Source organism: Glycine max, chromosome 9, assembly GCF_000004515.6.
Source record: "Glycine max cultivar Williams 82 chromosome 9, Glycine_max_v4.0, whole genome shotgun sequence".
NCBI classification, from domain to species: Eukaryota; Viridiplantae; Streptophyta; class Magnoliopsida; order Fabales; family Fabaceae; genus Glycine; species Glycine max.
Genome location: NC_038245.2, coordinates 41,965,595 through 41,992,493, shown reverse-complemented (window position 1 = coordinate 41,992,493; position 26,899 = coordinate 41,965,595). Strand labels below are relative to the sequence as shown.

The 26,899-nt window shown below is 34.4% G+C and overlaps 3 protein-coding genes and 1 pseudogene across 4 annotated transcripts; 3 read left to right on the top strand and 1 right to left on the bottom strand.

Moving 5' to 3' along the window:
• On the top strand, positions 1-6,123 carry LOC100811227 (cytochrome P450 CYP736A12-like; annotated as a pseudogene).
• Positions 6,124-7,444: 1,321 nt separating this feature from the next.
• LOC100810687 (aspartyl protease APCB1) lies at positions 7,445-12,117 on the top strand. 2 transcript variants are annotated; one of them, XM_014762254.2, is made up of 9 exons: positions 7,445-8,161; positions 8,756-8,873; positions 9,083-9,315; positions 9,396-9,635; positions 9,930-10,080; positions 10,190-10,275; positions 10,475-10,589; positions 10,674-10,746; positions 11,816-12,117. In XM_014762254.2, exons 1-9 carry the CDS (start codon positions 7,593-7,595, stop codon positions 11,947-11,949), a joined length of 1,719 nt encoding a protein of 572 aa, XP_014617740.1. In that variant the 5' UTR covers positions 7,445-7,592; the 3' UTR covers positions 11,950-12,117. The 2 variants fall into 2 exon arrangements, with proteins under 2 accessions (XP_014617740.1, XP_014617741.1); XM_014762255.2 differs by lacking the exons at positions 10,674-10,746; positions 11,816-12,117 and having other exon boundaries at positions 10,190-10,294.
• Positions 12,118-13,218: 1,101 nt separating this feature from the next.
• Positions 13,219-15,795, top strand: LOC106794445 (lysine-specific histone demethylase 1 homolog 1). The gene is given in 2 exon segments (XM_014761721.3): positions 13,219-15,183; positions 15,185-15,795. Coding segments are annotated over 2 exon segments (2,025 nt in total). The 5' UTR covers positions 13,219-13,224; the 3' UTR covers positions 15,251-15,795.
• Positions 15,796-17,084: 1,289 nt separating this feature from the next.
• Positions 17,085-25,719, bottom strand: LOC100781098 (serine/threonine-protein phosphatase 2A 65 kDa regulatory subunit A beta isoform). The gene is made up of 13 exons (XM_003534123.5): positions 25,558-25,719; positions 24,947-25,366; positions 24,371-24,617; positions 23,922-24,034; positions 22,234-22,313; positions 21,826-21,967; positions 21,656-21,736; positions 20,096-20,200; positions 19,802-19,984; positions 18,979-19,071; positions 18,070-18,209; positions 17,933-17,999; positions 17,085-17,436 (listed from the first exon to the last, which is right to left on the bottom strand). The coding sequence occupies exons 2-13, from the start codon at positions 25,337-25,339 to the stop codon at positions 17,317-17,319; spliced, it is 1,764 nt and encodes a 587-aa protein (XP_003534171.1). The 5' UTR covers positions 25,340-25,366; positions 25,558-25,719; the 3' UTR covers positions 17,085-17,316.
• Between the last annotated feature and the right edge of the window lie 1,180 nt (positions 25,720-26,899).

Below are 26,899 nucleotides of genomic sequence, written 5' to 3'. Positions count from 1 at the left end.
ATGTGTCTTATTCAATCACTGGCACATCAGGGAATAGTAAGGCGATTAAAGAAAGTAAGTAAATCATTTGACGTAGTCTTGGAGCAGATTATCAAAGACCATGAACAATCTTCTGATAGAGAACAGAAAGGCCAACGCCAGAAGGACTTAGTGAACATATTCCTAGCGCTTATGCATCAACCCCTGGATCCCCAGGACGAACATGGTCATGTTCTTGATAGAACAAATATCAAAGCTATTATGATGACTATGATTGTCGCAGCAATTGACACATCTGCTACAACGATTGAATGGGCTATGTCAGAACTCCTAAAGCATCCAAGTGTGATGAAGAAACTTCAAGATGAGTTGGAATGTGTAGAGGGGATGAATAGAAAGGTGGAGGAGAGTGATATGGAAAAATTTCCTTACTTGGACTTAGTGGTGAAGGAAACACTAAGATTGTACCCGGTTGCACCTTTGCTAATACCTCGTGAGTGTAGAGAAGATGTTACTATTGATGGCTATTGCATAAAGAAAAAGTCAAGGATCATAGTAAATGCATGGGCAATTGGGAGAGATCCTAAGGTTTGGTCAGATAATGCTGAGGTGTTTTATCCAGAAAGATTTGCCAATAGCAATGTGGACATGAGGGGATATGACTTTAGACTTTTACCATTTGGTTCTGGTCGTAGAGGATGTCCTGGAATTCATTTGGGTCTAACTACTGTTAAGATTGTTCTAGCTCAATTGGTGCATTGCTTCAATTGGGAGCTTCCATTAGGCATGTCCCCTGATGACTTGGACATGACTGAGAAATTTGGCCTCACAATTCCAAGAAGTAATCACTTGCTAGCTGTACCAACTTATCGGCTAGCTGGGGAAGTTGGAAAGGGCTAAATTAAAATAGATTATGTTTATAGGTAAAATAAGGTTTACTTATCATTAAATTAAGAAATGTCAAATGATACTTGTATTTTATTTCTTAAAATAAATAAGAATTGGTCCCCGCTTTATGGCTTCTTTGTAGCTATTGGATCAAACCCAATGCACTGATTGCAATAGTGTTAATGGTACACACTACAAAATTGTAATATGAAAAGGTTGAACAATACTTCTAATTATTTTTCATTTCATTTTTATGTGTATCTTTCTCTTGTGACATTATATCAACTCTTGTTTTCTTCTCTTCTAAGTAGTTATTGATAAGTTTATTTAGTAAGTATATTAACAATCTTTTATATTCTATTTCTCTTATATTTCTATCTTTCCTCTCTATTTTTCTCCTTGTCTATACAAAACATGAATGCAGGCCAAGCCATCACTTGCGCAGGCCCTGCTGCACAGATTGTGATTATTACAATATTCCTGCACCAGTCTGTATGCTCACTGGGTCAAACGACTGTGTATGAAAGAGTCATAACAGGCTACTCCATGGTTCCTTAAAAAATAACTGATAAAAGACTTCACCTCACAACTACCATATCTTCTTAGTATTACTAAAATTCCCTGGTCAGTTCAAAAAGATGTGATTGTTTAACTAATAGCCGAAGCAAACAAATTGCGAGTGGTGGGCTAAGGAATGTTTAGATGGTTTAAACTTGAGTAACTAAATGCTTAAGTGCATGGAGAGACTTTTCCTTGCTTCCCAATCATTTGAGTTACGATTTATTTATTTGATCTGCAATTCTGCATTGATATGACCTTGAAGTTGCATTTTTATATACTTTTGTAATTTATATTTGTTGCTTCAGCAGAAGAGAGAGAATAAATGCATCATTCCAATCTCCATCCTGATTACTGTGATGACTCTGCCATTGGTACCCTATACTTGAACCATTCAGTATTCTAACATTCGAAATTGGAGCAGTAAATCAGCATTGCAACAATTTATGGTAAAGAAATAACAGAATATATAAACGAACTCACTCAGTTTGGTAATCATGGCATATAACAAACAGACATTCTGAAAAATAATCTATCTCATGACAAATGTAAAATAATTCGATCGTCACATTTGAATGCACAAAATGAAGTCAATCATGATGTCGTTCATAAGGTGGAAAACGAAGGGTGAGATTCAATTGACGTCACAAGATTTCATAAGACACATAATTCGTTAATTCTTAGCATCAGAGATAAAGCAATTCTTAATTCTAATGAAACAAATGACAAGCAAACATTCTTTTGCTGTTCAACTATTGTCATTTTCTAAGGATATGTTTTGATATCTTCATCTTCAATGCTCTTTAATCAAATTCAAAACAGCGACCAGGTCACTCCTAATTTATTTTATCAATGCTTACTTTGGCTTTCATATAGATTAGAATCAAATCCACAGAGGATTTTTCTTGGATACAAACAAGATACGTTATCTGATTTCCCACGTAAAAATTATGTAGGTCCCTATATATATATAAAAAAACTAATAAAATCTTGAAATATACGATTTATAAATAGTATATATTTTTTTTATAATAAATTTTTTCTTTGATATATTTTGATTTCTGGAAAAATGATAGAAACAAAATTTAACTTTTTTTTTTTTATTGTTTATGTGTCTCATGAAGACTAAGAATTAGAGATAATACTTTGATTTTTTAAATCTTATTTGACTTTAGTGATATTAAGTCTTTTATAATCATTATTCTCATTAAGTAATAGTTATGTCACTCAAAATTTCTTTTATTAATTTAATTATTATTTATTTATCTATTAATTTTTACCTAAGTTAGGTGTCTCTCACATCATTGTATCAATTCTAACAAATTCCACGAGCATCAAAATGTTAAATAAAAACAATTAGAGTTTTGTAAAGTATAATCATCCCGAATCACGACATGAGACAAATCCTTATTGCGCTTTTTTCAACCTCGATAAATGTCATCAACACCAAGGATACATACAACCAAGGTTTTAAGTCATGGTCACTCAGAGTTTTGTCACCTTCAACGATTTCATAGGAAATTACATACGATATATTACAATTTTAGTTGCATTGCGGTCACAAATACTCCAAAAAATTTTATGTTGCAATAGAAATTGCGATTGATTGCCTTTTAAAACCTTATTTTAGTATTTATGAAGCATGAACATTTGACACGACGACTAATGTCTAAAATTATCACATACACAAAAACAAAGAGATTTTATTAAAATGAAATATGAATAATAAATCAAAATATCTAAAATGATGATATATTTATTTTTTAAAATCAATTTTTTAATTATATAAATTATGTAAAGGTGACAACTTATTTAAATAAAAAAATAATTTTTAAATTAGACACCTAACAAAAGTTGGAGTTAATAAGATAGAAGGTAATTTAGTAACAGGAACATTTTCCTAAAAAGGAAAACCTGCAAATAAACACTTCATCTTTCAAGTCGAAGAGCATAATAACAAGATTTAAACGAGTACATAAGGAACTAGAGTCCAACCAACATACACTAAACTAAGATCACTTCAACACAACATGTCTCCTCTAACACTAGTCATTCTCATAGTTCCCCTTGTCACATTAATCTACATCCTAGGCACCACCACCGTGTCCGCCGGGACCGCCACAGTTAGCGATCATCAGAAACCTCCACGTGCTAGGAGGATCAGGAACACTCCCACACCGTTCCCTCCAATCCCTTTCCAAACGTTACAGTCCCATAATGTCTTTACAACTAGGAAACGTTCCAACCGTCGTTGTTTCGTCCCCGGAAGCCGCGGAACTGTTCCTTAAGACGCACGACACCGTGTTCGCGAACAGGCCAAAGTTCGAAACGGCCCTGCGTTTGTGGAGTACGGGCCGTACTGGCGAAACGTGAGGAAGCGTGCACCACGCGCCCTCTGAGAGCGTCGAAATTAGCGTCTTTTGGTGCTCTGAGAAAGAGGGAGATTGGGGCGATGGTGGAGTCTCTGAAGGAAGCAGCAATGGCGCGTGAGATTGTGGACGTTAGTGAGAGAGTGGGGGAAGTGTTGCGGAATATGGCATGCAAGATGGTGTTGGGAAGGAACAAGGATCGTAGGTTTGACTTGAAGGGCTATATGAGTGTTTCGGTGGCTTTCATTTTGGCAGATTATGTGCCTTGGCTTCGCCTCTTTGATCTCCAGGTTAGTGTTTTTGTGTGTGCGTGTGTTAATCAAGATACAAATTCCACAATCAAAATTCATCAAAACTATAATGGAAAAATCATAAATATATATTAATTTTATTAAGACAAAAATATTCATTTACAATTAAAATTTGATCATTTATAGTAACCTTAAGATGATGTCTAACGTGAACCATGAATATGAATCATCTTTGATGAACCACACTGTCTTATAATCATATTATAACCGTTAGATATAATGTATAATATTCAAAGACTGAGATTTCGATACCGGTTGACACTTGAGTTAAAATTATTTTTTATTTGACATTGAGTTTACACAAATGCCCTTCAATTAATCAATTTGGTATATAATCCATGGTATCCTTCTCTTCCCTGAACCCCAACAACACCTTCTTTCCTTAAACAATGTCTTTAGGACTAAATATATTTCAAATTTTTATAAATGATTAAATTTTATTTTAGATTTTTAATAAATTTTTATGTTGTTTGTAGTCTCTAATATATTAAAAAATTTATTTTAAACAGAAATGATTTTATTTACAATTAACTTAAAGATAATTCAACAATGGCCATAAAGATGTTCATAAAATAAATGTAAAGAATACTTTTCAAAATTTACTTTTAATTTTTTTTTATAAATGAATATGAAACTAAAAAACTAATTTAAATTTTTAATATATCCACTTGATAATATGTATTTCAATAACTAATTATGCCTTGTATTTTGTTCTTGGCGGTCCACAATTAAAAGGGATTAACACGACGCTCGAAGAAAATCAGTAAAGAGTTGACAAAATGTTAGCTGAGATGATTGAGGAGCATCAACTAGCTCCTCCAGCACAAGGGCACCTTAAGGATTTCATTTACACATTACTTTAATTAAAGGACCAACCAATACATCCCCACGATGGACATGCACATATAATCGATAAAAGGAGCAACAAGGGCATTGTGTTTGATATGATAATCGGATCATCGGAAACGTCTAGTGATGTGATTGAATGAGCCATTTCAGAACTTGTGCGGCATCCAAGAGTGATGGAAAATCTTCAAAACGAGCTAAAAAATGTAGTTGGAATAAACAAAATGGTGGAGGAGAACGATTTAGCAAAATTATGCTATTTGGATACGGTTGTGAAGGAGACACTAAGGCTACACCCTGTTGTGCCCTTACTAGCCCCTCATGAATCAATGGAAGCTATTGTGATTGAAGGTTACTACATGAAGAAGAAGTCACGAGTTATAATAAATGCATGGGCTATAGGGAGACACCCTAAAGTGTGGTCTGAAAATGCTGAAGTGTTTTATCCTGAAAGATTTATGAATGACAACGTAGATTTTAAGGGACAAGACTTTCCACTTATACCATTTGGGTCTGGTCGTACAAGCTGCCCAGGAATGGTAATGGGTTTGACCATAGTAAAGTTGGTTTTGGCCCAATTGCTATATTGCTTCCACTGGGGGCTACCTTATGGTATCGATCCTGATGAATTGGATATGAATGAGAAATCTGGGTTGTCAATGCCAAGAGCAAGGCATTTGCTTGTGATACAATGGTGGCAGGTCTAATATCATAATTAAAGTTAGATGGAAAAAATTGAGAAATTAAAGTGTTTGTATGATGATTTCAACTTATATCACCTTAAGTACTCTAGTTAGTTTGGAATTTCGCCTTTTTCCGCCGTTCCTTTGTAAGTTCACCAGTAGTTCTTTTCCAATTAAGACAATCGTTTTTTTTTTTTTTTCAGTTTTGTTTGTTAGTAATAACTCTTAAGTGAGATGATCTTTAAACTAGTCTTCTTACAAAACTACATTGATGTCATGACGAAAGATCACACTAATTATTGATGTCTTGTTATGCGTCCTTAGCCGACACAAGTTATTGTTTAGTCATAATAACTAAATCATTTTTTTAATTTTACACAACAGAGACTTTTAATTCTATAAGTTTCAAATAAATGAAACCAAATGAATGGAGTAGAGGTCTTGGTCAATTTATTTTTTAATAAGATGCTTTGAGCTAGCTTGTTTCGAATCTTGAAGTTAAATGTTATAATAGTAACTTAATTGGTTTTCAGTTGGGGCTAATGTAAGGCTTACATCAGGTTGGTAACCAGACAACTTTTCTATGAAAAGAGATTGGCAATTAAAAGGGTAGAAATCTCTCTCTGGATTATCATATTGTCGATGCTTCAGTTTTTTCAAATTTCTTATCTTTATTTAAATTGCTACTTTTTGTATAAGATTTCTTTATAATTCAACTTTTTTTTTTTGGACTGATAGTGAGGATTCCTATAAGATAGTTTGTGTAAGTTGGGACAGGGTACGCGTTGCAGTAAATCACCTTCAAGTAACTAGAAACAATAATACATAATATCTGAAAATTAACCAAAATCAAAGCAATAACTTTATATACTAACTGGAATAAAGAAAGATGATAAAAAAAGAAGGAAGCACATACACAAGAATTTAATGATGTAGTTTGACAAAAGAAGCTAATGTCTATGGGGCCTAACACAACTCAAGTCCAACCTTATTCATTGTCAATAATAACAATTGAAGAATTGATGTCTGCACCTCAGCATTCTGAGTTTTCACACAATTTTCCTTTACTCCAATTACAACCGAGTTTCCAAGAACCTCTCAAAAAGGATTACAAAATTGTCTTCGCAAGAGAGAAATAGAAAATTAATTACAACAGAAAACTAACATAACTTAATGTGTCACAACAGCAACTATTAATTTCCACCTTGACACATTTAAATATTCACTCTGAAGAACTGATCCTCGAGGGCGTCAAATTTTGCTCAACCATCTTCAATCTTTAGCAAATCCAGATCATGCTTAATATTTAAGGGAACCACCTGTGATGAAATCTGTCAAAAAAAACTTATTATTCTTATGTACGAGTCTTCTTAATTTGCACCATTCCATCTGATATAATGTCTGTATTCCAATGTAGCCTAGAGTATCAATGTGTTTGGTTCTTTCATCGTAGTGTTATTTTTGCTTAGGTTGATAGCACTTTAATTGTCAAAAAATACATTAATATTTTTTTAGTAACTCCAAGTTCATTTATATGTGGAAATTAAATCCAGTCTTCTCCTACAAATTGAGTGTATGTTGTTAATTTGAACTATGTATATGTTCATTGAAAATTAATAATTAATAATAGGGACTAAAAGAAGAGATTGTTGCAACCGTAGAGATCAAATAATAATTTAAAAAAGATAATCTAAATCTAGGAAAATATTATCAGTTCAATTGTCCGGGTAACATTTTTTAAAGGTGGTTATTGCTTGGAAGCTTCTCAGTGTTGAATAAATGAATCGGATCCTATCCTATTGAGTATCGAGCATTGACCGTGTCTCATAACATGACAGAGTAAACTAAAGACTACTTTGGTAGACTTGGGAAACAATCTTCATTCATGCTCATTTGCTCATTATTCATCTCTTCCCTCTCTACTACTTCTTTTGCTCTTATTTTCTGATACAGAAGAGATGGAAGATGATGAATCTCCTCAGATCAAAGGAGTTGTTATAATCTCCCTTCCACCCCCAGATAACCCTTCTTTGGGCAAAACCATCACTGCTTTTACTTTCTCTAACCCTTCTCCTCAACCTTCTATTCAACCCCACCAACACCAAAGTCAACCAACACACCCTAATGCTCAACACAACACTGATCCTCCACTTCAGTCCTACCCATCAAATCCTCAGCTTAGTTTTTCATTCAGAAGACTCTTCCACAGCACCCCAGTGAAGCTTTTCTCATTCTTTGGTATTCTTCTATTTGCTCTCTTTCTCTATGGCTCTGTTTCTTCAACCACTACTGTGGAACTACGTGGCCGCAACAATGATGACGATGATGATGACAAAGCCACTTCATTTCTGTTCCCTTTGTTTCCGAAATTTGGTGTTTTGGGGCAGAAGGATTTGAAGCTCCAACTGGGGAAGCTTTCTCAAAAAGAGAAGTTTTTGACACACAGAGACGATGGTGATGGTTCTGGAGTTGTGGCCGTTGACTCTTCATCCGTTTTTCCAGTCAGTGGCAATGTTTATCCAGATGGGTATGATCAAAATCGTTGCTTTTGCTGATTTGATTGTTGGCTTTAGAAGTTAAACCATGTGTTGTTCAGCTAAATCATAAGAGGAAAAAGATAATTGAAAAGTTTAAATGTTTTGTTTTTTCATCAGGGATTTAGGCACTTTATGCACTTTAATTTTTATAACTCTCTCATTTTATTATGATAAATAATCAAATTCCTCCTCGAAACAAATTGATTCCAGAAAGATAAAAAATATGAAATTAGTTCCTAAATACGTAGAAAGTGCAGCAAATTAGTCTTACGGACCTTTCCCGTCTCCTTTTCCTTATATCTCCGGTCTATGCATACATTAATTTTAACATTGAGATAAGTTTAATTTATTTGATTTTATTATTATTTTTTTAAGTATTTCTTGAAAAGTTTATCGAAACGGGTCTCAATAATTAATATAGAAGTTTTGCTTCAGTCCTAATTGCAGCCACATCAGCAACATATTTCACAATGATACACAGTTTCGGTAATTAAGCTAGGAACTGCTACTGATTTGTATTGTAGCAACTCCATTTCCCCATATTGTATCACCGTGATGGCTTAGCAATTTGTTATTCCTTGCAGGTTGTATTTCACTATTTTACGTGTTGGAAATCCTCCAAAAAGTTATTTTCTTGATGTGGATACAGGGAGTGATTTAACTTGGATGCAGTGTGATGCTCCATGCATAAGTTGTGGGAAGGTAATTTGAGTTATTTTTATATTTATCAAATATCAATCCACCTCAGTTACATGCACGTGGAATTTCCTGTGTAAAAGTAAGCTGAAAGATAGAATATGCCTCTCAGCAATATGCACTATGGATATTAACTTTATAATTAATGAAATTTTGCTGTTGTGGATTTTTGAGATTGAAGAACTGTGTTTACTCAAAGGATAAAATTGATACAGGGAGCACATGTCCTATACAAGCCAACAAGATCTAATGTAGTATCATCCGTGGACGCTCTCTGCTTGGATGTTCAGAAAAATCAGAAGAATGGACATCATGATGAAAGTTTGCTACAGTGTGACTATGAAATTCAATATGCAGATCATAGTTCTTCCTTGGGGGTTCTTGTTAGAGATGAACTTCATCTTGTAACTACTAATGGATCCAAAACCAAGCTAAATGTTGTTTTTGGGTATGAATCTGCTTTTTGCAACTCTATCTTTTTATTTTAAGATAGTGCTGATATGTTATATGCAATATTTTTGTTTTAAGGTGTGGATATGATCAAGCAGGCTTACTTTTGAATACATTGGGTAAAACAGATGGAATCATGGGATTGAGTAGGGCAAAAGTCAGCCTACCCTACCAGTTAGCGAGTAAAGGGCTTATTAAGAATGTTGTTGGTCATTGCCTTAGCAATGATGGAGCTGGTGGTGGATACATGTTCTTAGGTGATGATTTTGTGCCATATTGGGGTATGAACTGGGTACCCATGGCCTATACCTTAACTACGTGAGTATGATTTTCTTAAGAATGTGTTTCTTTCCCTGTTAATTATGAATTGAGTGTTTTTCTTGTGGGAAACTGCAAGATACGTTTCACAGTGAGAATGTCAAGATTTATACCCAAATTGATACTGTATTTTATATTGTTTTCATTTGACAACCTCCATTATTTTAATATTTTTTATGTCTCATTTTTTTTCTGACATGCTTTATCATTCCATTTGGAGCACCTGGTATTCATTATTCTGAGGTTTGTTCTGATTCTTCTTTAACTTACATGTGGCGTATTAATCTACTCAAGGGATTTATACCAAACTGAGATTCTTGGAATAAATTATGGAAATCGGCAACTCAGATTTGATGGCCAAAGCAAAGTAGGAAAGATGGTTTTTGATAGTGGCAGTTCTTATACATATTTCCCAAAAGAGGCATACTTGGATCTTGTTGCTTCTGTGAGTTTTTACATTTATCCATCTGGAACCATTTTCTACATTTTTCATCCAGGTCTGGTATTGAAATTTGAACACCACAAATTCATTAATTATGTATCTATTGTTTCAGCTTAATGAAGTTTCTGGGTTAGGCCTTGTTCAAGATGATTCAGATACTACTTTACCCATTTGCTGGCAAGCAAATTTCCCAATCAAGTAAGAGAATTTACTCAAGGTGCAATTAGTTTTCCTTTTATGACATTGGCTTTAATAACTAACAAGTAACATAATAAGACGATTATCTTCTTTAATACCTTATGTTTGGAGAAATAAAATAACTCTATTATTTTATTGCATCTGTTTGACTAATCACAATGGAGCAGGCTGTTCTAAAATCCATGTTACATGCATGCAGATCTGTCAAAGATGTCAAGGATTACTTCAAGACCTTAACTCTTCGGTTTGGAAGCAAGTGGTGGATTTTGTCCACATTGTTTCAGATATCTCCCGAGGGTTACTTGATCATTAGTGTAATCCTCTCTTTCTAATACAATTCTTTGTTCCAACTGATTTTGTTATTGTCATGTCCTCTAATAAACTCTGCTATGCTGCAGAACAAAGGCCATGTGTGCTTGGGAATCCTTGACGGTAGTAATGTAAATGATGGATCCTCAATTATACTTGGAGGTAGTACTCTCATTCTCAATGAAAACCTGAAAGCTTTCTATTTTTTTTTTATAATAATTTTATTTGTTGTTTTCCCTTTTAATGTTATAACCGTCAATGATTGGATTGAAAATAGGGGGTTATTTTCTTTCCCTAGCTCCTTCGTATATCCTAGATTTGGAATTCTAGTATCTCTATTGTTATAGACACCATAGTCTATTTATTCAAACCTTCTGATGAAGTATCTGTGAAATTTTCACCTTCTCATTTATTGTCATCTCTAATTTATCACGTGTCCCACACTAGTACTTCACTTAGCCTAATATTCTTTATACATTTGTTTTTAGTGTGTTTGATGATGAATAACTCAACTAGTCAGCTCATATGTGCATCAGAAGTAGTGCCACTTATTGAGCCACCTTTGAAATTGAGATTCTATCACTTTATTATAGTAATCAGAGTTATGATAAGTTAGTTCATGGGCTGTTTCAGTTCTGAAATTTCTTTAATGATTTGATTCATCTGTTACTAACTTCTGCTAGCTATATTCTCTTAAAACTCCCTCTTTATTACTTACACTTCATAAAGAAAACTATAAAATAATGAAAAGTAGGTGTATTCACTATATTGCAAGCATAAAAACATTTAACACTTTCTTTGTTTAATAATTAAGAGAATTATTAGGAGGATTTAAAATTAAAATTTTAATTTGACAATATTATAAATTTTAACTATACTTTTGTTATAATTTTTTGTCCCCACTCACTGTACTCATGATCGCCACTGCTTGAACTTGAAACACTAGCTAAAATATGTGTATAGGCACTTGGTGTTATAATATACCACTAGCATTATAATTTTTTGGTCCTTCCTCTCCTCAGTTCTTGCAATCATAAAAAAATTACAAACTTATCATGTAGCACCTTGTCACTGGCCAAATTATCTAACATTATTAAAAATGCTTGTTCAGGCTATGTAAGCAGTGAAATTTCAACTACCCCTGTGTAGCGATGCATTATGTCTTTATCTCTCTTTTGCTCAACTGGTGATTTTTTATGCTCTCATTGATTAATGATTATGACATTTGCAGACATTTCATTGAGAGGATATTCGGTTGTATATGATAATGTGAAGCAAAAAATTGGTTGGAAGCGAGCAGACTGTGGCATGCCAAGCAGAAGATTGAGAAAGAAAAATAATTTCATCCCTGATAGCATGCTATAATTTAATTTGAAAGTGTTCATAAGATTTTATACCTTGTATTATTTTGATCGGTTTCATGCTAAATCTAATATGCCATCGACGAGTAAAACAACCTATGTACAGTTACAGCCAAAATATGGGAACTTAGAAGAACGATTAATGGACATCAAAGATAGTTTTATGCATCAAGATTTATTTTACTTGTTTTGTATAACAAAATAGTTCAATTGTGACCACTTACTAGACTGGGCATTCCATCTTAATCCAAGATGTAATTAAATAAATTGAAATATAAAAAGTAGGGAAAAAACAAAAATTGTATTGATGAACGCATAATAAAAAGGCAAGGACTGAATAATGATGTTAGATTTTTTTTTTATTCATATTCCTTTTTTTATAGTTTTTTTATTCATATAAATATTTCCCTGAACCGATTTCCTAGTACAAAAACTTTTAGTTTGGGTGATTTGCTTTGAGTTGGTTTTGCACCATTGTATCATTAGTTGTATATGCTTAAGGAAATTTTGCCTAATATATGCCTCATGAGAATGGTGATTAGGTTAAGGTATTGATATATCATATATTTATGTGACTAGTTTTCAATTGTCATTAAAGATGCTCTCAATTTTATTTTATTTGTTGCGATTATTGAATTTCTTCTTTATAATAATCACACTGAAATTAAAATTCTGATCTCATATATATTACTTTAATCTTTCATTGTTAAGTCAATTCTAGTGGGGTGTGATCATTGATTCTTTCCTCTCTCTTTTTTTAACGAAGCTATTACTAATGAGAGCTAGATTTAATATAAAAAAAAAATGCATTTTTATAAAGTGATGATGATAATACTTATTAAAAGATATTCTAATATTTAATGCTCAATTTTCTCTTAATAAATTCAAGCAATATATTTTAAATTGGTACTCTCAAATCTCAAATACAAACCAAAAAAAAATATCTATTGTATCTTTGATTTTAAATATAAATAAATTTTAATTATTTTATTTTATTTAATGAAATTATCTTAAAATATTTTATTATTTTATTTTCAAAGACTCTTTTTCCTTTGTATCAAACTCCAACAAAAAATAACTAATTTAATTAATTATATGATTTTTTTACACTACCAATATATAAAAATCATACTCTTTTTTTCATTTTTTTATTAGATCGATTATTTAAAATTAATATAATTATAAACAAATTTAAAATTAATATTAATCAACTTTTATAATATGTGTGAATTAGCCCATAATGTCTTATAATCAGGATCGATGTTATATATGGGAGGATATGAATTTGTATATGTCATCATTCAAAAGAATCATATACGGGTCAGGCAGTCAAAGAAATTTAATACTTGTATCATCCAAAAACAAAATTATTGAAAGATCGGCATCCATGAGTGACAGCACCAACACAAACCCCCCACCACCTCCGGTGGCGGAGCCACCGCCACCACCGCAATCCGGTTCACCGGAAAACGACGTCGCAATGTCCCCCCAAAACTCCTCCGAGGACCCAGACTCCTCCCTCCCCACCCAAACAACACCCGAGCCCGCCGTTCCAGACTCCCCGGACTCCGCCACAACCCGACCCGACCCGAATCCTCCGCCTCGAAAACGCCGCCGCCGCAAGAAATTCTTCACGGAACTCACCACCGGGCCATCCACGCGCCGAAACGACGTCGCCAAGGACTGTGACGTGGAAGCCCTAATCGCGATCTCGGTAGGGTTTCCCGTGGATTCCTTAACCGAAGAAGAGATCGAAGCGAACGTGGTTTCCACCGTCGGAGGCTCCGAGCAATCCAACTACATCGTCGTCCGAAACCACATATTGGCGCGTTGGCGTTCCAACGTTTCGGTCTGGTTAACCCATGACCGGGCCCTCCGGTCGATCCGGTCCGAGCACAAGGGTTTGGTCGAAACCGCTTACCGGTTCCTGCTGGAGCACGGTTACATTAACTTCGGCCTCGCGCAGGAGATCCAAACCCTAAAGCTGAAACCTTTCGATGGGTCCGACCGAGGAACGGTGATTGTGATCGGTGCTGGGTTCGCGGGTTTGGTTGCGGCGAGACAATTGGTGTTCATGGGGTTTAAAGTTGTGATTTTGGAAGGTAGGACCCGACCCGGTGGGAGGGTTAAGACTAAGAAGATGAGTGGTGATGGGGTTGAGGCTGCAGCGGATTTCGGTGGAAGTGTCCTCACTGGAATAAACGGGAACCCTCTTGGGGTTCTTGCTAGACAATTGGGTTTGCCTTTGCATAAGGTTAGGGATATTTGTCCTCTCTATTTGCCTGATGGGAGGAGTGTTGACTCTGAGGTTGACTCTAGGGTTGAGGTTTCGTTTAACAAGCTGCTGGAGAGGGTTTGTAAGCTTAGGCAGGCGATGATCGAGGAGGTGAAGTCGGTGGACGTGCCCTTGGGGACGGCGTTGGAGGCTTTCCGAAGGGTTTATATGGTGGCTGAGGATAAGGAGGAGAGGATGTTGCTGAATTGGCACCTCGCGAATTTGGAGTATGCGAATGCGACGCTCATGTCAAATTTGTCAATGGCGTACTGGGATCAGGATGATCCCTATGAGATGGGTGGTGATCATTGCTTCATTCCTGGGGGGAATGAGAAATTTGTTCGCGCTTTGGCCGAGGATTTGCCAATTTTCTATGGGAGGACTGTGGAGTGTGTCAAGTATGGGAGTGACGGGGTGCTGGTTTATGCTGGTGGGCAGGAGTTTAGGGGGGGCATGGTGCTGTGTACTGTGCCGTTGGGGGTGCTAAAGAAGGGAGATATTGAGTTTGTGCCGGAGCTTCCTCAGAGGAAGAAGGATGCTATTCATAGGTTGGGGTTTGGGTTGTTGAACAAGGTTGCAATATTGTTTCCTTATAATTTCTGGGGTGGGGACATTGACACGTTTGGTCATTTGACCGAGGATTTGAGTATGAGAGGGGAGTTTTTTCTGTTCTATAGCTACTCCTCGGTGTCTGGGGGCCCGCTTCTGGTTGCGCTTGTTGCTGGGGAGGCTGCGATTAGGTTTGAAATGATGTCACCAGTGGAGTCTGTGAAGAGGGTGTTGGACATTCTGAAGAATATTTTTAATCCGAAGGGGATTGTTGTTCCGGATCCAGTTCAGGCCGCGTGTACTCGGTGGGGGAAGGATCACTTTGCGTATGGATCTTACTCTTATGTTGCAGTTGGATCTTCAGGAGACGATTATGATATTCTTGCAGAGAGTGTTGGAGATGGGACAGTGTTCTTTGCTGGAGAGGCGACTAGCAAGCAGTATCCTGCAACTATGCACGGGGCGTTTCTCAGTGGAATGAGAGAGGCCGCAAACATTTTGAGAGTGGCAAAGAGGAGGTCTTCAATGCCTATTGACACATCAAAAAGTGTCAACCAGGAGAATGATGATTTGAACAAATTGTTTGTGAAACCTGATCTGACATTTGGGAGCTTCTCTGCCTTGTTTGATCCAAATTTGAATGATCTTGATTCCAGTTCATTACTGAGGGTTAAAATTGGAGGAGCTGTGTTGGACTCTGGCAGTCTTTATCTCTATGCCTTGCTTCCAAAGAAGTGGGTCATTGAGTTGAGTCAGTTGGAGGGAGATGAGAACAGGATGAGAATGTTAAACCGCAATTTCGGGGTGAGTTTGGTTGGGAGGAAGGGTTTAAGTAGTGCTGCTGAATCTCTTATTGCCAGCATAAAACTGTCTAGACCCAACTTAAATGAAGCGGAAAATGGTCTTATTATGACTGGGAAGGAAAACTCGCAGTAGCATCATGGGGAATGAACCTCCTTCCTCCCCCGTTAACTGTATTAAACACATTTCTGTTAAATTCAATTAGTTTCTGACCATTTTTCCCAATGATGTTCCATAGTGAACAAATTTAATTGGCTCTGCTGTATTCTCTTCTTTATGATTATGAATCTAAAATATTTAGAGCGGGTTTGGATGGAGGAATTTAAAATTCTGAGAAATTTTAAATTCTAAGAATTTTAAATACTTCAATTGAAATTCTTTTTATTTTTAAAATTTTATGTTTGGAAAAAAAAAAGTTAAAATTATGAGGGTGGAAAAAAATGTGAAAAAAAAGAAAAGATATGATTGGTGTGTTAGTTATACGTGTTCCTCTCTGTTCAGGCTCGATCTATGTTCCACAATCTCATATTTCTTGAAAAATAATTTAAGAAGAGAATTTCAATTTTTTGTCTTTTAGAAGGAAAGTAAAATTCTAGATTTTTAATTGTTTAAAATTATGTTTTAAAATTTCAAAATTTTAAATTTTTCATAAAAAAACATTCAAACAATGAATTCTAAATTACAGAAATTTAAATTCTCTGATAAATTACTTTCCTCAGTTAAAATCTTTTATCCAATCATACTCTTAGATGTAAGTTGGTTACCAATATTCTTCCGGAACTAGTTCAAATCGTCTATTCCACATTCAATGGATGATAAACAAGAGTTTTAACATTTCGACATTATTTTATCTATTCCATATTTATTCTAAAGACTCGCCGACAGAAGCTTTTCTATCCCACTGGGAATAAGTAACCTTGCCAAAGCCTTATGCTTTTGTGTGAAAATACTGGCAGACTGCAGTAGTTGGAACTTGAACAGGTGATGAGTTTTGGGATAAAGCCAACCTAAAAGCTGAGATGGACATTTGATAAAAAGGCTAATCTTAGATTCACCTTTGGCAAGTTATTTTCGTCATTTCAAGTCATTATCAACTAAGCAATTTATCGTGTGCGCACATATGTTGAGTGCAATAGAACCCAGCTGGGAGATGATTTTTTTGTTAAAAAAAAAAAATAGTAGCTTATTAGGGAGTGATTTTTTTTTTCTTCAAGGATTAATGTGTCCCAAGGACAAAGGAACAGAAAAACTATTGCTAATTGGGCATGGATTTTGACCAACTTGGATCTTTAATTCACTAAGATATACAGTATCTCGTTATATTGGTGCCAAATGAACGTATATCGATTGTTTTTCAAAGGTAAACTACCTTATAAACCAAACAGAATCGCGATCCAGTAGCACGACTAACATGAACATTTTATAACACAAACAAGCACCAGAATAAATGTACATCTTTTAAACAGAACGAAATATATTCATTGTATTGGTAAATCAAAATTTCAGACAAAATCTTCACATTGGTAAACCATATAATTAGTGGTCGTCAAAACCCATCTCAATTCTGAACAATGTTTCATCACTACAAAGAACCTGGTAGCATAGATACGGATAAAATGAAAGCAAAGCAGGATCACAACAATTATGTGATACAAAGGATTGGGCAAGTTGGCGTCATGTCAATTACAGAAGAAAATGTAAATCTTATAAGAAAAAAAAAAAACTAAAGACCACATGCAAACTGATCTAGCTAGACATCTTGACTTGATCACAAGATTGTAGTGCTTGTGAGGCGAAAAACCTAACATCAACATCTGGATCCTCACTGAGCTCAACCAAACAGGGACGAATGGTACTCTCAACAACCTTCATTGTTCAAAAGATAATTAGTTAAGAGATATTAAAAGAATGATGCATTTGGAGAGACTCAACGGTTTTCTGTAATAGCAATGCATTTCATATCATTCCTTACGTCACAAAGCTTTATCAAAAACAAACAATAGGCTCGTGAGAAGTATTGGGAAAAAGATTTTTAAGTGATATTACTACAGTTTACCAAGCAGCCAGGTTAGCTTTTAACTAGCTGGTTTTGTTAAGCCAAGCAATTTTGGCAAGCAACTAGTTTAAAATACTTTTTTGTGGTGAAGAATTCAACAAACAATAACTTAAAAGTAGGATAAAATATATTCCAATCCACAATAATCTAGACATCGATATTTCTAGACCAAATTAATACTAACCATATAGCTCATCTAAATAATTTTCAAGAAACAAGTTTAATAGTTTAGAAGTCCATATTATTATAATCCAAGTAACTATGGGAAGTGTACTGAAGATGAAATCTTAAATGGAAGCTACTTACAGACTGATCAACAATTGGGATGAGAGACTGCAACACTTTAGCTACATTGAATTTGATATTGGGTACCCTGCAAGACATGCTATGAGCACTGGCTGAAATGAAGACACACAAAAGGAGTAAGGAATACACAATTTTACCTATCTTTTGATGCATTAATGACCAGAGGGAGCAGTTTTGAAGAAGAAATCTCTGAGCCCAGAACAGGAGCTAGTAGAGAAATTGATTGTAAGATTGTCATTCGATACAGATAATGTGGATCAGTAACCATGTCCAAAACCTGCAAAGGATACAATACTTGTATAGATAAATAGTAAATAATTTGAGAGCATACAATTCCATGGAATCCATGGTCCTAATGGATCATCAAAAAAAAAAAATCTATGTTGCTTCACAGAGGATTAAATCATTGCATACATGATACAGGGCAGTGGTCATGATTCTTTTTTTCAAAAATAATAATACACGAGTGTAACTTGGAAGCTTTATAAGCACAGAAAGTAAATTTAAAGTCTCTGTTTCTTTATTTGCAATTTCAGATGGTAAACTTATCTCTGCTCCTCTAATTGATGAATTCTATACCTTGTTTCTACAGCATTGCTATACATAAATGATGAGTTTTTGAAGTAGGTATAGGGTAGCTACTATGCTGAGCATTTTCTTGTTAGCATAGATTTTTAAAAGGCCACTCAGAAAATCCTTTTACACCCACCTTCACTTCGTCACTTGAAACAAAATCCTTGTCACCAAACAGCAATAAGCCAATAACCATAATCCACAATCCAAGAAACACTCAAACTCGTCATCCCAATCACCCAAGGCTTTATGCTTTATACTTAGGTTAAGATGCCAATGCCTAAATATATTGAATTATGAAATGATCAAGATACCAAATACTATTATTTTTAATTGACCTTTGAAAGAAAAAAAACATGACCTAAGCAAAATTGGCTGTACACAGACCCTGGTGTTGGAATTCTTTTCTGAAGTTTAAGGTAAAATATACTGCAAATGTACATCAAGGAACTAAGTTCATCTGCTATAAAAACCTGGGGAATAATGTGCTGCATTGCCCAATCCGGTCCAAATTCTTCTGCCAAGCGTTTGATGTTATTAGCAGCCGCATCACGGATTGAGTATACCTACATTGGAAAGAGTCAATATGATACATTTACTCTAAATTAAAAAAAATAAATAAATAAATAAAAACAGAAAGGCATTAACCACCCCCATCCCCCCAAAATAAAAGAAAGCATAGCCAGCTTCTTGACTAGATGAGTTTACAAGATTTTTTTATAACCAACTTAGTCAATGAAGGATTCAATTTAAACCTTATAAGACTAGTGACCTTTATATTAAACTTTGAGTTGTATTTTCTTTTTAGTCCTTCTACGGCCTAAACCACCAATAAAATTGCAATTGCATATGAAACAGAAAATAACTACTATTTAACATTTTGTTTTAAATTGGTCTTCTAGACCTCTAAAATCAATTATTGTAACATGATTAAAAAAAAAAGACATTGTTCTTTTTTTTTACTCATGTTTACACAACTTACATGTATCATGTATGTATGTAAGGAAAACTAAATCAAAAGTGCATGCAAATATGTGCATTCATTTATATTGTATTCAAAAAACACTTTTCTGTTAAAAAAATTTCATATATTTCTGCTATATTTTTTATTAAATAAAAAAGTTAATTCAAACATGCATAAACTAAACAGTTATTTACCAAATAGATAAATTGAAATAATTAATGAAATTTATAAATAACATGCTGGTACAAGATAAAATAACTTATTTTCAATAACATAAACTTCAAAAACAAGAGTAGAACAAATTTGAATATAATTTTAGTTGCTTCACAAACCTTGTCCTTTAGCCATTGCATGCAAAGAGCTCCAAGCTTATCATCAAAAAAACTAACACCCAACTGGCTTGCCAATAAGGGTATATATTCTATGATTGCAAGTCGAACTCTCCAGTGCCGATCCTCAGCTAGTTCTACTATGGCTGGCAACAGAGACTGAGATAACAAATCAATACCAATAACCTGCAATTCATGTGTAAATCACAAGCTTCAATAGAGGGAGCATATGAAAAATAATTGTGTTTGAAATGTACACGGTCAACCTGAATGAATATTCAATTTTAAGCCACAAACCTGGTTCACTTGATCAAGCTTGCTGATAATATTTAGCCTGACATCAGGAAACTCGTCTTTCAAAAGAGAAAGGAAAATAGGCAGAAGTTGCTCGATTGTGGCATCCTGCAACCACCACAAAAACATTTTAAAAGCAAGAAGGTGCATCCATCCTCTCTTTAAGAGTTGAATTACTTTTACATGGAAACAGTTTCAAGAGTTTAGGAATAGAAGCAAAGATTGCTCACACAGGAGAATAGAGTATGAGAATATGGAAACAAGGGAAAGCTTGTCTGAGAAGATGGAAACAAAAATATTGAAGAAAACATGTCATTCTACTTATCTAATACATGCACAAAAAAGGAGCACTGAAATTTCAAATAAATACTTACTAGCCTTAATTTCCCATTTTTTAGGCTAAGGTTTATGTTTACACGTTGGAAAGAAAATAGACCAAATCCCTGCCTATGGCATGTATTGTAGAGATACAAAAGTATGACTATTTTTCATCCCATGATATGTTTGTGGATAATGAAAAATGAAAAATGAAAAATATATAATTTGATGTTTATGCCATAAGAGACAGGTGCAGGATTTAGAAAATTTAGACAGTGAGTGGGAGAAAAACAATAGATAGGCATAAAAAACCACTTTTAATATTTCTATCAATATAAAGTTAATAATAGTGTATACACATGTGATCAATCTATTAGTAAAGAAATTTTTTATAAGAAATAAAGAAAACATGTCATGAATGAGGCATCGGATTAGAAAGATAATTGTCACCATTTTTTATGGAAAAAGGAGTTAAGTTCAAGAGAAAAATATAAATAACAACCAGTGATTTTAAACTGATTTGTACTTTTTTTAAAAAAAAAAAAAGGGTAGCCTTTTTTCCCAAAAATCAATTTTCTACCTCAAAAAATGATTATGCAAGATAAAAAGGTATATATAATTGGGTTATCTAGGCATGCTCAAATGATTGACGTTAGGTGGTGAATGGATCAAGGACATAAATTTATCTCATGGCAATGACTCTCACATACCAAAAGCAAAATACATAAGAGTAAGGAGGTTTCTTAGGTTTGGGGTTCAAAACAATATAATAACTTATCTCTGTAGTTAACATGTAAAAGAATTTTATTTTTTCACATTTTTTATACAACTTATTGATTAGTGAGGGCAATTTAAAATATGTAGTGGACCAACAATGTATATTCCAATAGAAATTTAAGGTAGAGAGGGCATTTGCCCCAATTCCTAGCACACATCCACCACCAGAAAGAAAGCATAACAAAATATAGTTAACTATTTGATGTATATTGTTAGGAATCTAGTAATTATGTAATGTACTGTGCAAATAGGGAATATTGTAACTCGAGATATTATGAGCTGTATAATTTTGCAACCCTTATCCATTATATTTAGATTCTAATTATAAATAAGAGTATCCATTGTGTAATCAAGACATTCATTTATCTCCTACCCAACACATAATAACCTAAGCCACATTTGGAATGACTTTAAATGTGTTAAATTTATGTCAGTATAAATAATGAGCTTAGATAGTAATTTATATACCTTCCCTAACACCGGTGCCATACCCATTATAACAGAAGCCAGTGCAGAGCGAACATGTTGAGAAGAATCAGTTGATAACTCCTATAGTAGGCAAACTTTATCAGTTGTAATCATACTAGTATCATAAATGTTAACCTCTAAGAATCCCAATTTTTTTACTGTGACTGTACCTTCACACATGGTAGAATATGCTGAATCGCAAGATCGGGATTTAATATGCGGGAAAACTTAGTTACTTTCCCAGCAGCAGCAATACGTACTTCAGCCTCATTATCACGCAGCAGACGAACATATGCAGGGACCAATTCTGATCTGCAAGTGCATCACCATCATATAAAAAGTCAATTAGAATGTGAGAAATAAATACACTATAAATCATGTCATAGACCAAGAAGAAATTAATATGAAGTCATAACTTTTATACCTTTCAATCATGAAACATGAGTTTTTAACCAACTGAAGAATGTTTAGTGATTAATATTAATAAAAACAGATTTTCAGATAGCACCAATGGAAAAAAAGCTTGTCAGAAAATCACAACAACCAATCAATCGTTTAGCAGGTACAAAAGGTTTTACCTGGTGGGGTCAGGACCAACAGCTTCACATAGCTCATATAGTTGATTAGCAACCATGTAACGAACACGCCATGACTTATCCTGGATAAGAAGTAATTCTACTATGTGACAAAATGTAGAACTTCATTTTTGGAAGCAATACTAGACAGCAAAAGCAAAATTATTTTTTCTATGTATCTTTTAGTTTCTTAGTATTAAGAATACAAAAGATTCTTCAAATTACAAAATGACAAGAGGATGGGACCATGAACATGAAAAACATGCAGACAACCAACAGTAAAACCACAAGAGAATCCACCTTCTACAGACTACATCCCAGGATTAAACTCATCTAACTGTCCAATAACTCCTGATGTAATTATTTATTGCTCATAGGTCACCTAGCAAACTCATACAACTATCAAATAATTCAATATATAGCTGCGTGTGAGGATTGTTATCAACCCAAGCATGACTGCATGAGCAAGTAGGTCCATTTCCAACTTTAATCTTTTAATCTTGAGTAGTTTAAGATTATCATTCTTCCACCGACAAATATCTGAGTTGAGTGCATCATATCCATAATAGAACTATAAAGCTCAATAAAATTTGTATTTGTACAAGTGACAAGTGTACAGTTCAAAAATGAATAAATAAGACAAGACCATGTGCAAAATGTGTAGATATGAAGGGGAAATAAAGAATCCTTTGGCACAATGTTATACAACAATAAAAACAAAAATCTTTTCCCACTAGGTAGGATAAACTATGTGGATCAAACTACACCATTGTGTTCTTTCTAAAACTAAGTCTTCACAGAAGCTATTTAAATCTAAGTTAATTTTAATGGTTTAGTAAGAGTTTTTCTTGGTCTTCCTCTACTTTATACTAATAGACTATCCTCCACTTGAACAACTCTTTTTACTGCAGCTTCTATTGGTCTTTTTCCACATGACCATACACACTATCTTAGGTGCAATTCTACCATTTTTAACTACCTTGCTTTCTCTCTGTTAGAAGCAGAGTATTAAGCATGTGTTTTATATGCTTGAGGATAACTCTTTGCTTTGTATTGTCTAGTACTACTAACCCAGTTTGCTGCATATAAATACATATCATACACCCATCTTTGGGAGTGGTACAAGCTTCTCTTATTCACAAACTCTAATTTCTTTTAGTCCATTCTTCTATCGCACACTATCATCTCTGCAACACTTAGCTTTTGTTAGCACTGTATCATCACCCAATATTCAATACTATAAAACATTTGTGCTACTATTTATATGTGCTAAACTGGCACTTAAGCTCTGAAACAATATTAAAAGACCAAAATAAAAAATTGGTTTGCAGTATTTGTGTTTGCTTTCCTTCCACACATCCACTATTTATATTAGAAAAAAGAAATGTTAAACTGATACATATTTTACATATCCTTCCCATGAAATGAAACAAATATATTAGTGTCCAAAATTATGCAAGCATAGTACTTTGCTTAGTGGTACATATGTTTGGAGAGCAATAAATAAACCTGGTCTCATCCTATCAATGTACTCAACTACTCACACATATACAGTTAACTGAAAAGCAATCCAAATGTTGCAGTCAAGACATCCTCTCATTAGTGTTGGCCACAAAATGGATATGGAAGATATACCTCTAGTCTCTACATATATAGTATCAGTGTATCAGTATTACTAATGGCCAACAAACCTGAGAAAAATTGACTATGACAGGAAGAATATGTGCCACGCAATCTTGAGGTTCCAACAATTTCCCCAGAGCTGCACAACCCTCAACAGCAAGTAGCCGAACAGAATCTTGATCTGCAAGAACAAGGATAAAAAAATCATCAGTTAATGTATGCACTTCCAGCAGATCAACTTAAAAAACACAGTAAAATAACACTACTTAACAAATGAACATGACACACTCAAACTGTATTCACTTCTCACATAGTCAGTCCAATATACTGACAATGCCTCAACTTGAGGAATATCATTCACAGCTACCTAACTATGGGGACCCTCAACTTATCTAAGCAACAAAAATTATTGAACTAAAAACAATTACAAACACAAACTGTTGCATTTATCCTACTATTATTTAACAGATTCAAGATGCGGTGCCGGAATTAGTGGTATCACATCAACTTCACATACCATCATGTGTGAGATCCTCAAACACAGACATGATGTCAGATTTCAAGTGAGGAGCTTCAACAGTAGCGGCAAACTTTCCCAAGTTTGTGGCCGCAGATCTCCTAACCATGGGCATATCATCCTGACACAGCTGCCCATATATGGCTCTCAGTTCAGTCTTCACCGCCTCGGGTGCACTAGGGTAAGCAATATGGAACAAACCACACGATGAAACCCGTGCCGTGAACCACTCACCAGCAGCCAGCCTCTACAACAAGCAAAATAACAAACGCAATGAATGCCACTCTAGCGACAATCAGGCTCATAATAAGGTCATGTTTGGATAACTTTATCCATAAACAGGTAAAATGAATTGAGCTTAAGCTCAAATCAACTTATGCACCACTTATTTTTTATAGAAGTTCTTTTCATTAACTTCTTCAAAACCTAAGGTGCATAAGTTAATTTTATAGCTTATGGAGAACCTCAATACATTTTTATCTTTATATTTTCTTCTCATTTACGTACTTATGAGCAAGTTTATCCAAACAGAACCTAACACAACGAATGAAAACGCAATGCAACTACATATACTACCTTAACTAAAGGAATCAAGTATTCAACCAAGTCTTGCTCTCTCATCTGAGCTCCAATTCTGCACAGCGACTCCACCGACTTGTCTCTGACGCTGGTTTCCTCAACGGTGCAGAGCGTCTCCAAGGGAGGAAGAAGCACGTTGGCGTGCTCAACGCCTCCGACGTAGGGAATGAAGACACCTAATTCCTCGGCCATTGCGAGGAGCACTTCGTCGTCATCGTCGTTGTTCTCGCTGAGGAACGGAATCAGCTCCTTCCGCGTGCGGTCCTCGCCGAGCGCGCGCGCGATCGTGGAGAGCCTTCGGATCGAGTTGAGGCGCAGCTGAATGTCCTCATTCTTCAACTCGTCGATCAAAACGGCAATCGGATACAGAGGCTGGTCCACCATCGCCATGTCGTTTCACGGGATCCTCGAGAAAAACTGCAATAATCGGAGATGTAATTTCAAACACAAAACGAGAAACGGAAAGAAAAGCAAAACCTGGAAATCTACAATATGATGCTTGATCTGAAGCAATGGAGCGTAGTTCAAAGAGAAATTGAAAACAAAAGAAAAAAAAAAGTGTTGTTGAGGTAAAGAGAGGGAAGAAGGAGAAAGTGTTGTTGTTGCACCTGAAACTGAAAAGGGGATTTGTTGAAGAATGGATCTGATCTGCCGTTTGGACAGAGAGAGAAAAAAAATGGTTTTATAATTTTGCCTGGAATTTCACCATTCTCGAGGGTGTATAACTGCTTCTTTCCCTTGTAGTAGTATTGTTCTTCATCATTGCCTGCAATATTTCTTATAATAATTGTAAAATAAATTATTACTATAAAACATTGTTGATAAAAATATCATTTCTTCTTCCTTTTAAAAAAAATAATAATATCCTTTGTTCTTTAAAAATAATTGCACCCGACTCGAAATATTATGGATTATAAGGTGCTTATTATTTGAGAAAATAGTTTATATATTAATAGTGGAAAAGGACTGTTAATACTAGTTAATTTAATTTCTTAAATTATTAAAATATTATCTGAGTATTTGAAATAGGTCATTGTTTTTATTTTTTGTGATTTCAACAATTAAGAGACCATTTTGTATTTCTCCGTTTTCTCTCAATAAAAATTCATTGATAATGTCACTATTTTGTTGCTTTTTGTTTTAGATTTAATTTTAAAACAACTTATGGAATTCAACAGTCAATTTTTTTCTTATTCTCATAAAACTATTTTAGCTTCAAAAAATATTTAATTTAACCATAAGTTTTGACTAGTATTTTTAAACATGAAATGATGAAAGTATGAAACCCGTAAAAGTTTCCAAACAATCTCAATTTCCCCTGGCATGTTATATGGGACGAATAGTCAAATCTAATTCAGCATGCTTTGATTAGGTAAGAAATATTTAAAACAAAACGTTTCTAATCCATAACAAAGAAAAATGTTTATTTTAGCCTTCAAAATTTATATAAGAAAGCATAAAAAGTGTAAAACCTGTGAAGTTCTATACAATTGAGTATTGAACAAAAAAATCAATAAGAATATAAATTTAGTGCAGCAAGAATGAGAATAATGTGTTGTATCATGTATGCCTCAACAGATTAGACAAAATAAGACACACAAAAAGTAGAATATTATAACAAAAAGGGTAAAAATTTACCTTTAACAATTTAGACATGTGTAAAGAAGACATAGTTCTAATAAATCAAAAGATAACTTAATCACTAAAGATAAAAGAAACAAAAATAAGAATAGGTGAAATTATTAAAAAAAAAATTCTGACTCGATAATTTAGTTTATAGATATCATTCACAATATGATATTATCTTCCTTTCTAAGAAACAAAACAAATTAGTATAATGCTCGTGCGTACGAACAGGTAATATTGTTGTTTACATGTTTTTTACATCAGTTGACAAAACAATATATGTGAAATGGACAATTAATTAAAACTATATGTTTAGGAAAAAGA

What these genes read in the sequence shown, in the direction of transcription:
- LOC100810687 (XM_014762254.2), top strand. Translation starts at nt 7,593, where the DNA reads ATGGAAGATGATGAATCTCCTCAGATCAAAGGAGTTGTTATAATCTCC. An exon ending in ATGGCCTATACCTTAACTAC is followed by an intron (nt 9,636 to 9,929) that starts GTGAGTATGATT and finishes AATCTACTCAAG; the next exon opens with GGATTTATACCAAACTGAGA. An exon ending in ACTTGGATCTTGTTGCTTCT is followed by an intron (nt 10,081 to 10,189) that starts GTGAGTTTTTAC and finishes CTATTGTTTCAG; the next exon opens with CTTAATGAAGTTTCTGGGTT.
- LOC100781098 (XM_003534123.5), bottom strand. Translation starts at nt 25,339, where the DNA reads ATGGCGATGGTGGACCAGCCTCTGTATCCGATTGCCGTTTTGATCGAC. An exon ending in ATATTCTACCATGTGTGAAG is followed by an intron (nt 21,737 to 21,825) that starts GTACAGTCACAG and finishes TGCCTACTATAG; the next exon opens with GAGTTATCAACTGATTCTTC. An exon ending in AGCTTGATCAAGTGAACCAG is followed by an intron (nt 19,985 to 20,095) that starts GTTTGTGGCTTA and finishes CATGAATTGCAG; the next exon opens with GTTATTGGTATTGATTTGTT.